The sequence below is a fragment of the Molothrus aeneus genome, chromosome 1 (genome assembly GCF_037042795.1).
Source record: "Molothrus aeneus isolate 106 chromosome 1, BPBGC_Maene_1.0, whole genome shotgun sequence".
Taxonomy (NCBI): Eukaryota; Metazoa; Chordata; class Aves; order Passeriformes; family Icteridae; genus Molothrus; species Molothrus aeneus.
The window spans coordinates 71,434,617-71,447,461 of NC_089646.1; the positions used below are offsets into that span (position 1 = coordinate 71,434,617).

General features: G+C 44.2%; 1 protein-coding gene across 2 annotated transcripts in view; it reads right to left on the bottom strand.

Annotated features, from left to right (window-relative positions):
• Positions 1 to 9,258: 9,258 nt before the first annotated feature.
• Positions 9,259 to 12,845, bottom strand: part of CDH20 (cadherin 20) — a 118,724-nt gene continuing 115,137 nt past the window's right edge. For both annotated transcript variants that reach the window (XM_066559370.1, XM_066559379.1), the window contains 2 exons: positions 12,254 to 12,505; positions 9,259 to 10,859 (listed from right to left, as the gene is read on the bottom strand). In XM_066559370.1, coding sequence (XP_066415467.1) covers positions 10,360 to 10,859; positions 12,254 to 12,505 — 752 coding nt within the window. In that variant the 3' untranslated portion in view covers positions 9,259 to 10,359. The remainder of the gene's footprint in view (positions 10,860 to 12,253; positions 12,506 to 12,845) is intronic.

A 12,845-nucleotide genomic window follows, 5' to 3' on the forward strand; every position in this document is an offset into this window, starting at 1 on the left:
GCTGAGGAAGCACCAGGTAGAGTCAGGTTGCACATGGTGACAGTTTGGCGCAGCCTATGTGGGGTCTTTGTCTGCCATTAGATGCATCTTGACACCCTCTAATGCTGGTGTTTCTGGGTGGAACCTATTCACTCCAGAGCAAGTTAAGAAGCCTTTGTCAGAGCTATCTGAACACAAAGTAGTTATTAGTTAGTGTGAACTCTGTCTTGCCCATCCCCTGCATAGCAGATCCCCTTGTCAGTCATCTTAAAAGCATGTCAGGGAAATCCTGAGCACAGTTAAAACAAACAAATGGGTCCTGAAGGCAGGACCTTACAGCCAAAAAAGACTTCAGCTATAAACTCAGCTCATCCAAGCACCTTAAAAATGTTGCCAGGCTCCTCAAACACTGCTGCAGTGTGCCAACACCAATTACCTGTTGCAGGCAAGGCAAAGCTTTTCCTGTTTTCAGAGCGGTGCCATTGGAGCTGTTGCAGGGTTTGACTGGACTTTGTCAGCTCCATGGAAAATGAGGGACATTGAAAGGTCTGAGGGGAAGCAGGAGGCTGGCATGTGCAGTGGTGCAGTTGGCTTGCAAGAAGTTGCATTAGAGCCTGATCATAGCGTGGATCCTCATCCCTTGCAACATTTTCAGCGAAGGGAGATGCTCCAGCCGTTATAATATATTGATTAGGGGGAGAAAATAGCATGCCTGGAGATGCTGTCTGTAGGCTCTCTCAGTGAAACTTTTCAGCCAAAACTAGGTCAGGTTTGGAAACCTAACATGTGCACTGAAGCACAAAAGCAGTGATAGAGGGGACTTGTTCCCAGTAATGATATTTTAAACAAAAGGAAAGAGCAGGCATTCTGTTTGTTTAATGGCTGCAAGCTGATTGGATGTTTCACTACAGCTGTGTTTTGCTGTTAGCTGCTATCACAGTATTTACTTGCAGAGACAGGACAATGAGTTGCAGGCAGAGGCTGGCAGGGAGGATGCAACAGCAGAAGTAGCTCAATAGCATAATTTTTCTTGTTTTAATTCTGATACATTGCAGTACCCATTATCCAGACACAAAATGAGACGTGCTCCCCTGGCCTTACAGGCAGAGTAGCTAAGGTGGAGGAGACCATTATCTCTGTGTTGTGGACAGGGATCTGATACTAATAGAACAAACAATTTGCTACAGATTTAAAGAAAAATTTTATCACACTATATATGAAACCAGCGCCAACGTTCTTGCATCTGGTCCTCAGTACAAATGTCTTTCAATTAAAAGAGGGGTTGGCCAGTTTGTTTATGCCACATGTCAGATTGAGCAATGAGGCAGGGGGGTAGTAGCTGGTGCTGACACCAGGTGTGTCCACCAGCAGTGGATGTGCCTGCTAGGCTGTACACCCTTGTGAAACTTGTGCAGCACTACATGTACCCAACCCAGTAAAATGGATCCCTCCGAGATGTTACTTTTCATCGAGGTCTCTTGCACTGATGTCTTAATGAGACTTTTTTTCATCCCTTTTGGAGCTGTGCAGGATCATAAATGTCAGGATCATAGAATGGTTGGGTTGGAAGGGACTATTAAGATCATCTAGTTCCAACCCCCTTGGTGTGGACAGGGACACCCTCCACTAGATCAGGTTGCTCAAAGCCCTGTCCAACCTGGCCTGGAACACTTCCAGCAATGGGGCGTCCACAACTCTGGGCAACCTGTTCCAGCGCCTCAGCACCCTCACAGTAAAGAATTTCTTCTGAATATCTAATCTAAACCTACTCTTTCTGTTTGAAGCCTCAGCAGTCCCTTGGGCACCTCTGGTCCAAGGGGACACCTCCTGTGTGGCCAGCAGATGATGGCCTGGAATAGAAAAACCCTCCTTTATGGGTGAAATCTTCCTGTCCTCAGAAGAGTGTCTAAGGTAATGTGCATGTTTTGCTGAGGATTCATCCCGTCTCTCTATTGTCTACAGAAAGAGTTTAGGCATTTAATTAATTTTACATCTGGTGATTTTTACATTTGGGCTGCATTTTTTCTGGAAAAATGGGACCTGCTGTATTATTGGTCTTAAGTCCTGTTGGGCTGCACCACGACACTCAGCTGATTTTCTTTAGCAATAATATTACAATAATAGAGTAATACTCTCGTAGGGCTACTGATAACAGAGCCACTGTACACATCAAGAATGCTGTGCTGCTTTAGTTATTCATATTTATTGTGTGCTTTGATGGTTTTGGAGAGAAGGTCTGACAAAATATTGTGACTATGGCTGATAAAGTGAGACAAAGGGAATGATCTAGGATCTGGCTTGCCACACCATTTTGTTCAAATCTACTCCAGTTAGGCTTTGAGGGATCCTGCATCCCTACAACCTCTGAGTGCTTTCCACTAATGTGTTAAGAGATGCTACCAACATCTGCTGCATGTGAGTCATCCTTCTTTTCCTCTTTTCCCAGAGCTAGAAGGGTATGTGCTTTTTGAAAAGAAATATGCAGCTTTATATCCTATCTAGCCCCCTGCCTGGGGCTCTAAAATGCTTAGAAGTCTGCTAAGATAAATAATAAAATTCTTCTTGTTGTTATGTCACTTTAGAGTGGGTAGTAGAGACAGTTACCCCTGTGGTACGCTGAGTGAAAGCCGCAGCACAGAAAGACCATGAAAATTTGCCTGACCTGCATGTAGCATCAACATCAGAGTCAAAGCCACACCTCAGGTCCTGTAGTCCCTCAGTGCTGGTTGTTGGTGATGAGCTGGGAAAGCCCACTGGGCTCTCTGTGGCTTACACAGGGTTATGGCTGCTCACCAAAGTGTTGGTGGCAGATGCCTTGCTTTCTGTGAGCCCAGATATGAAAACCTGGTACTGGCATCATAGGGAAGGTTTTCTATCTTCCTTTCTCATTCACCAAACATGTTTTTGGGGTGGCTGCTGCAGTGGTTTATAGACTCTAACTCCCCCCAGGAGATGAAGCTGTTGACTTTTGTTGCACCAACCTGCAAATGAAGTCAGGGCTGGTGAGGCACTGAGACTATTCCTTATCAAAAACTGCTGACAGAAAATACTTGTTTAATTTGGTCTTGTTCTAAGCAAAGCCAGCAGTTTACCACGTCTTTGAATGTGCTGTTCATTTATCAAGCAGAACAATGAGGTGGATGAAATTTGTCAGAGAAGATGAAGGAGGCACAGTATCTTATAAATCGGTCAGTTTGGAACTATTACTGTGAGTGATGTTTCAAAAATGCTAACATCATCTGTAATTACTCAAAATTACACATAATTTATGTTGTGCTTGTTCACTGCTCTAACAGTCTAGGAAAACACTTTACAATTAACTCTGGATGATAAGATTTAATTAGAGCTTTCAGACATTTTTATCCTACTCATCTGTTTTGAGCTGTAAATGCAACATTGACTTTGGATTTCTTTAGTGGTTGGACAGTTGGCTGAATGGTTCAAATATACAGAAATCATAAAGAGAAATTCCCTTGGATTAGTAGCAGAGATAATTTTCTGTTGAGGGACTATATTCATCATTTAACTCACAGATATGTTTATCTTATGGGTAAGAAATAATTTTGCACCTGAGCTATAGCTCAAAATTCTATTGCCCACCTGCCACCTATGCCATAGGCATGATTTATTAAGTTGCAAGAGGAATTCTGTTTAGAATGACTGTTGGGACAGGTTACCATTTCTACAATGATGTCTTTTGAAATCTTCATAATTTTTTAAACTTCCTTGTGTTTCCATTTATTTGTTTGTAAAAACCACCAGACTATTCTGTAGCAGAATTTGCAAAACACTTTTCAATCTCAGGACGAGAGCTAGTGTATAGGCATAGTGTATATTTCCTTCCTTCTAGTGTACATCTTAAATGCAAGATCATGGTCTGTGGGCACAAGACTGAGGCTGTTGAAAGTATGTACCTCAACTAATTAGCTTTCTTTCTGGGAATATGTCTCTAAGCTGAAAGTAAACGAGAGTTTTTTGTAACCAGAAGGCTGCTCTGAGGTTAGAATAAGTCATACACAGGCTGGGGCTCTGTTTATGTTTCCATTAAGATGACATTTGTTTGCTTGTACCTCATTTTTTCTACTTTTACCATCTTGGATACCTATGATTTTACAGATTATTTGGTTGAGCTCCATAAAGAAATTACTTTGTTGGACAGGTTGTCTCCCTTTGACAAGCCCCTATAATATACTATGCAAAAAATAAAAGAAATAATGCCAAATAACCCATCATATGTTAGCACCACTGCTTGAAAGAAAAGTTTTCCATTATTTTTCTTTTCCTAGATATAGTAGAAAAGACCAAATCTTCAGTTTGGCACTCATCATGGTACTGTGATGCTGAGGAGCATCATGTTGCACTCTCATTTACCCTTGTGTGTTTGGCAGAAAGAATCATAGAATCATCATAGAATCACAGAATAGTCTGAGCTGGAAGGGAACTTATAGATCATCTAATTCCAGTATCTCTCCCATGGGCAGGGATACCTTTGACTGGTTCCTCAGAGCTCCATCCAGCCTGGCTTTTAACACTTCCTGGAACATCTGGAAGTACTAATCCTTTAACTAGGGATTCAGCTTCCTAAATTCCATTATGAATCTGCCTTGCCACAAAGCAGAAGCAAATTTTGACCCCCATTATACTAGATGTTGTCATTATTATTGTTCTTGGTTTTATGTGGCATGGCAAGAACTCCTGCCTCTAGTGTTAAGTGCTGTAGCTCATGCACCTTTGGGAAAAAATTATAGGGTTAGTCATCATGGAATCAACCTGTAGATATTAAGAAGTGTGTTTGAAAATTCATATTTCCCAAGAGGCCTATTCCCTAATGGTGAGTTTAATAACAAATGAGGTCTGAAAATGATATTCAGACTGTACTGTCTCCTATACCAGGTCTTAAAAATCACATGGTTTTTTAAAGTCATTGTGAAGTGATTCTCTTCTACCTCCTCTACCATGTTACTCTAATGTCTCTTGGGGAATACAGTATCAACCTTGCTCTGCTGCTTCTGCTCAGTCAGTGCTGCAGGCGGCCTGATGTGCCACCTCTGAGGTCAACAGCAAAATACCTGCGTGTCAGTGTGGGCAAGGTCTTCAGAGGGTTGACATAAGAAAGCAAAACAGAAAATCTGTCCTTAAAGTCTTGGTTTGACAGTGAGACTCCCCAGCTCCTACTGCTTTCCTAGGATCACAGCTCTGACTCCACCTCAGTTTCACTGCTGTCTGCTGATTCTCCTGTGTATTTCAACAGGATGCACTGATACAGATTATTACTGCATTACAATCCAAATGAGAGGCAAATCACTGACCTTTATGCAGGAGAATGAATCCCTTAGGTGATACAGCTGTTTTGCAGCAGTGGCTATCTTGGAGCTCTCTGATGCCAAATGCACTGCTGTGAGACAGACAGGGGCACAACTGAGTGAAACACAGCTTCTTCTCCTCTGGATGCTGCACATCTCACCAGGCACAAATTAGGATGTCTTGGACAGACCCACTGCCTGTTTACACCAGCTTTGTGTGGAGACAATACATTAAAGGCTATTCCTTGAGCTGGATGAGATGGGCTGTCTCCCACCCTGACACACAGGACAAGGGAGAGCAGCAACATAACTAGCTCGCAACAGTACAGATTTCCTCACATGCCACCTTCTCTCCTGTGTTCGATCTGCCTAATAGCTAAGCTGGCATATACCAAAATGATGTTATTAGTAAGACCCTGGCATCACAAAGGCAAAAACAACTGAATCTCCTCAACTTTGAATTTGTCCAGGACAGAACTTTTCTGGAATCTGTAAGGTATCACTTGTGCATCTTTTGTATGCCTCCTTTCTCTTACTCGTGGCCAGGACAAGTAAGATGTGGTGCATATGCAGAACAGAGTTCTGGGACATATCCATCCCTCCAGTCTGATGGTTCCTGGGAGCTGTGCTCAGACAGCAGGTTCTAGCTTGTGCTATTTGAAAGTTGCATCAAGGAAAATACTGGCATGGGATAATAAATGATATTTCAAGGTGACCAAAATATAGCTTTTGTGTCCCCCAAGGATTTGTGTCACTACTGGCTTTAATGAATGGTCTAGAAGGGAATTTTAGGCAACAAATGTGATGGCAGGATAAAGTGATTAAGAGCAATAAAAGCTGGAGGAGAAATGACAAAATCAAGTGAGGCCTAATAAAGCTGGATAAATGGGCAATGCAGCAGCAAATGAAAGGCAACATTGCAAGAAAATTTACACTAGACAAAATGATGTTAACTCTTTTCATGCATTCCTGAGTTCTGTATTTTGCTCTGAAGAGACCTGGAGTCCTTGACAGATGGTTTAAAGAACACTGCTACTCAGAGACTTGGTGTGATGACCAGTGCAGAATAAGAGTGGCAGGTCATGCAACCTACCTAGACAAGGCAGAGATGGGTAGTAGGAAAAGGAAAGGAAAGCATCAGAGACTGTAGTGTTTGCCTATGGTCACTTGTAAAACCAAATGTAGGGCAGAGGCCTAGGGACAGACTGAGCAGCAGGGGTGAATCCCTAGAGGCCCAGCCATTAACTGAGAGGCATACAGCTCCAGGGGCCCATAGCATCATACAGATGGCCAGGATGGGGGGAATGAATCACTCTTTGTCTAACTCTGTTTGTTAGAGACAGAGAGCTGAGATGGATTGCTTAGCCCATATGCTCAATTTTCAAGTGGCTGAAATTAGTAAAATGACTTGCATGCTCTGTTATTCTTTCCTCTGAACCACTGATTTGCAGCCACAGCTGAGACTAGGGGATTGTTGCTGGATGGTAAGTTTTTTATTTTTCCCCTGAGAACTGGCAGCCATGGAAAAAATGTCATCAGAGAAACAAGCCAAAATGAATAGTGGTAAAAGCTCTGTGCACTCAGACCAACCTTGATTCACAAGGGGATTAGGGACACTGGTGAGGGCACATAGGACCTTGTCCTGGCCCTCTGACATTTCTGCCCTTACACCAGGGCAGTGGATAGTGGCTGCCATGCAGAACTGGGACTGTCCCTTGGAGGTGTCTGGTGGCATGGAAAAGCCCAGTCCCTCCACCATGGCAGGCTGAACTCTCTGGCTGTAAACCATGAGCAGGTTTTATGTAGTACTGCAAATGTTCATGCACACAGCCAGGGCTGCCCTTGAGCAGGAGGCTGAGGACCTGTGTGACCAGTGTGCTTGTTTTACTGACAGTCTGTGGCACTACGCATTTCCTTTGGGCTTGGAATCTCCTCTTCTACTCTGGGCCTGCTGAGCCCTGATGTGTCTGAAAATGGATCCTTTTCATATCTCATCAGCAAAACCAGAGGGTTCTTCTGTTTTGTTTGTGGCACTGTGATAGATGCAAGTGTTGGTTGTTGGCATAGAGATTTCACAGACTGCAGAAACACTGTCACCTGTTCCATAAAATGGAAAAAAAGGTGCCAGGCTGCCAAGTGCCTACTAAACACCAGCTGGTAAGTGTCACAACATCAAGCTGTGCAGCTATTGACTGTGATCACAAATGGAGGAAAACCTGAGGACAATCAGACAGCCTAATGCTGACATGCAGCTTAGGAAGGTGGGTTATGAATTCCCCTGTGACATGAGTGCAAGCCCCTGGCAAAAGGGCTGCTGGTCTTTCCATAATGGAGGATACACACCCTGGGAAGCTGCTCCTGGCTGCTGCACAGCCTGTCTGGCAGAGACCACGTCTGGAGGCTTCTGTGGACTCAAAACAGAGCATCAGGCAGCTCGTCCTGGGGTAACTCTCATGCAGGAGGTTGAAGGCAGTGTGATGCTGGACTGTACTTTTACACCCCATCCTCCCACTCTGCCTACGATAGGAGATTTAAACCATCATGGAATCAAGACATGAAGAACAATCTAGAGGCTTTTATGTTACTGTAGACTGTGACTACTGTGAGAGACAGTAATTGTCTAAAAATACCAAATCATAGCTCTGTGGAGGGACAAGGTCATCTATGTGCATTGCAGGCTTGTATGGCTGCAGGGGGTACATGCCTTATACTTCCCCTGGAAGGCTTTCAGCAATGAGTGTATTGATGCCGAGAAAAACTGCCCAGAAAGGTAACAGAGCTTTAACAGCTGAGGCTTTAAGAAGAAAAAGGCATCTGCTTAAAATATGTAAAACTAATGGTTAGATCAGACAGGGAAGTGGTGGAATAGATGTCCTCCTGCCTGTGTTCTGTCGTATCTGTGGTGGCAGGAGGTGAGGAATCTCTCAGACTTTCAACAGCAGCTTTGTGTCCTTTAGACTACTTCCTTCATCATGATGGCTGCAGTTCTAATTTAATGTTTTAAAATCAATATGACATGTGAGGGTGAGTGCTACGGTATGAGTAAAAGAATCACTATCAAATAATTATCAGTGCCCTTTCTGCAATGGTGTAAAGCATGCTCAGGTGATAAGCAGAACCCTTGGTATACTATTTGTGAAGGCCCAGATTTTCATCACATCAGATTAACAAGAAAGAAGTCACTAAAATCTTTTTTCCTTGGTGGGTGCATAGCTCTCCAGGGATGTGTGACATTGTGTGAGTCTATGGAAACATGGCTCCTGCCTTAAATTGGTACAACCTAAGATTAGCAAAGGAGAGACTGCAATGTTTTGTGTACATCTGCAACAGGAACTGAGCACGGCATGCCCATAGTGAAAGTGTGGTAACTGGGTGGTTATGTGCACTATGTGTGCACATATATTTTCTGGGCAACTGGAGCTGTAGAGAGTCCTTAGCTAGAAATAAACCTGCAAATTCCATTGCAGACTGTTCTGCTTTCACAGGCCTTTTGCCACTTTCCATGAAATTTGTGTTAGTGTAATTTCCCTAGCTCTCCTCATTTACACATGCAAACACCTGGGCACAAAACTGACTGCAGAGTAAGAATAAATAGGTATTTTATCTTAGTCTGTCATGGCTCTGAAGTCACGAGACACTTGTCAGGGCTGTGTAATTGGTTTCCAAGCCTATCAATGCCCTGGCCTTAATGTTTCAAAAAAATCAAGCAAGACTTTCTTTTGATTTCATCATGATTCGATTAGAAAAGTAACTAGTCTGGTGGGCTGTACTTGGGCAGATTCACTGCTAAGGGCAATGTCCAAGTGAACAATGATAAAAGAAGCAGACAATCTGCTCAGTTCTGCAAACTGAAGCCTTGTCTCCTTGACATGATGCTGATGAACCATTTTTTCTTGATGCTCAAGGCATGTCAAGCTGCAGATAAGCACTAACTGCTGTGTGCAAAGTAGTCAATAAATTGCCATCAGACTTTCCCTTCTGTTTAACTTTTATTAAAAGAGGTGCTAAGGTACTGTACTGTATGCAGTACATCATATTTATTACCAAAATTAACAAATATACAAAACTTATACATGTAATTTTCTTACATCCATTTATTGGTCTATAATACTGCATTTGTTCAAGTAGGTTATCTACAGTATGTAAACATCCCTTGGATTGACCTCACACAGATTAGGAAAGCCCATCTAACCCATGTAGTTACCAAATATAGCTTTTTCTTATTTTAAAATTCATTTGGCTTTCATTGGTAGAATCTAATCTTCACATTTGGCACATGGAAGAGACATCTACAGTGCAAAAGAGGCAGATTTTCTGGTTTTGTTCTGAGCAGTTTAGCAGAGTCATGGTTTTAAAGAGTCAAGAATAAATTTACACAAACTTGATAGGAGATGGATTAGTGTTAACTCCAGTGACTCACAGATCAGCCACTAAACTAGAGCAGAAATTCAAAGCCTCTTCCCCAGCCCTCTCAGTCACATGGGAAAAGAACCTCCAACCTCAGCCTTGTTTCTAAAGGATTAAAAAAGAGCTCTGTTAGCAACAGAGGGAGGAGTTTAGTTTACAAGGAGCCCTCTGAGATTCCAGTTTCAATTTTCTGCTTTGTGGATTTTTTCTTTTGTTAGCAAGCAATTCTTTTCTGTTTTAATGGGGAAAGAAATGACCAGTGGGAAGCAACTCTTCTGTGGTGACAATTTCTCAGTGAGTTGGAGATTACAGTTGGAGTTTATAGATCTTTGAACCCTGATGTATAGAGCTCAGTAAGCTGCCGCGTACAAAGGGGAGAGAAAGGGGGAGAGAGAGAGAGAGCAATGCTGTGGAGCTCTCCAGTTTTGCTGAAAGAACCAGGAAAAAACTTCCTTCCTTCTGTTTCTCATAGTTTCAAAAATGTGACTTAATTTAACTGAGTAAAGCTGATCCGGAGAGACTTTCATTCACACCCTTCTTCCCATTCTCATCCAAGCACTGTATTGCTATTTTTTTATGAGGCCTCACCCATGTCCATGGAAGCATCTGATGAGAATGGACCGAACTGGACACTGTTTCACTCGGAAAGCCCTCTGCCATTCTTCTCCTGTTACCACAGAACCCCGCTGCTGTCTGTGGCCCCGTACATCTCAGCCAGCTTCTTGAAGCGCGGCCCCCAGTCCGTCAGGTAGTCGTAGCTCTGGTCTGAGTCTGTCGTCACGGACTGTAAGGAGCTGAGCGACTCCGCCACCGAGCCGTTCCCTTCAAACATGTAGGTCTGCAGGGAGTCGAAGGGAGGCGCCCACAGGTCCATGTCAGCTTCGTACAGCTTGGCGAGCACGTAGTTGTGGACGTTGTTGTCCATGACGCACGCCTGAGGCACGTATCGGGAGAGGCTCTCTATCTCAGGGAGCATGTCCTGCCGGTTCTTCACCACCAGCTGGGCCTCCCGTGGGTTCCACATGGCAGCGATGTCGAAGGCCTCCGTGTCCTCCTCCCCACCACCCTCGTCATCATATCTGACGATGTTCTCATGGATGTTCTCCTCCTCGTCGATGATGTACGGCTGCTTCCGCTGGCGCCGCATGGAGAGGATGAGGAGCACCAGCACTGCAGGAGCCAAGCAAGACACGGGGCTGTCAGCAAGGACACAGGTCTTGCCAGGGCTTCAGACTTTCCTCTGCCCTACTTTCCCCTGGGTGAGCCCAACTAGCCCCTTGGATTTAAAGAGCTATGGTGTTTGCAAGCTGACAGGTGAAGAAATCTCTCTCTCTCACATCCCAGTCAAAACTGGGAGCTTGAGGTCCTGCTAATCTGTCCCCTTTCTCACCTGAATTCTTAACTCCTGGTGATACTTAGGACATGGATATCTAGTGGTGCTTGCCACTTTGAAGCTAGCCAGCTCAGAGGTCAGTAACAGTTTATCTGCAGCAGCATAGTGCCATAGACATATTTTGTTTTCTGCTCTGTGGGTGGGTTTTGTAGCCTGCTTTGGGGATGCTGCATGTGACAGAGATGGATGGTTCTAAGTCACCACGGTGATATGTCTGCCTACACAGCAAAATGCAGAGCTAGCCCCTTAGTCTGCTGTAAGGAATTTTTTGTTTATCTGCAAGCCTCCTGCAGTGCTGGTGCTCCTCACCCTTGCTGTGCTTATTAGCATGGGGAGAAGTGGTCGTACAGGCACCGGAGCCCTTTTCTATTGAAAGTGTGCCATCACTTGGTGACTGTTTCCAGAGTTAGAACTCAGCAAAGATTTTGGATACTGAAATTTGGAGCTGATGTATCTAGGCTCCTTTGAAGAACCAGAATTGAGGCACTTTAAAAGAATTTTTCCTGTATCTTACTACACTGTTCCTTAAACTGGGTCCCCTGAAATTCCAGAGAATGTGTGTTTTGAACTAGTATAGCATAATTTGATAGACTGAACAAGGGAACTGAAGTTCTTTTGATACCAACAGCTAACAGGGGACATAGGATGTCTGGGCAAGGAAAGCATGAAATTTAATTGTGGAGACAGAACACATGCAAGACCCTCAGCCCCTTTACTGCAGCACAGGCACCGTTTAAATGTAGAGTCTCAAGGAAAAAGGATGGAGGTGGGGATATCTCTCTCCAAGACAAGAAATGGAACTGGGCTTACCACTACTGTTTCCTGTAGATCAGGATGAGAAACTAACCTGCCCCAAGCCACAGCTCTCAATACTTCCACTGCCATACCCTTGCAGGAAAGCATGGCCATATCAGACACCCTAGCACTTCAGGCATCTGGCAGAAATATTTGCAGGCCATACCTTTCCCCCATTCCTACAGTCCAGATCCTGAAGCCATATGCAGCTGACTACACCATGGGGTCCATGATTTGGCCCTTTAGGCATGCATGCATCTACATATATAGGTATACACAGATGTGTGTGTGTGTTTGGGTCCTACACCTTTGGTGCATCAGCACCATGGCCAGAACCGAAAAGTCTGTCCCTCCCAGGAAGAAGTGCAGGCTTTACCCAGCAGGACAAAGATGCAGGCGAGGATGGCGATGAGCGCCCCTCGGCTGAGGCTGACAGGGAGGACGTAGGCCTCGGCGTTGCAGGACATCACCGCGCCCTCCTCGTCGCAGCTGCACACGTGCACGGTCAGCGTGCCCGTGCTGCTCAGCACCGGGCGCCCATTGTCACTGATCAGGATGGGCAGGTAAAACGTGTTCTGCTCATTTTGTCTGAAGCCAGAGCGCCGTGTCAAAATCCATGCTGTATTGTCTAGGGGCAGGAAATAAACAGAGAGAACAGCTTATATTGCATAGCCAATACATTCTGCAGAGAAAAAACGTTAAAAAAATCAGCCTTGGGGCCACATTCATTTTTTCTTCTCTCTTCTTTTTTTTTTTTTTTTAATCAGTTAAACACGAATTATTTTGCCTCTCCTTCCCCTCTTCCAGTATCCTCTCAGGCCATAGATCCAAACCTGAGAGGCATACACACATTAGGAGTTGCCTTTACCCCTTGTGATATAAGATGCCCAGAGCAAACTCACAGTGTTCAGATTTCACAGGGCAAGACAGAAATGAGCAATTGAAGGCAACTTGTTGTTCCTATTTGC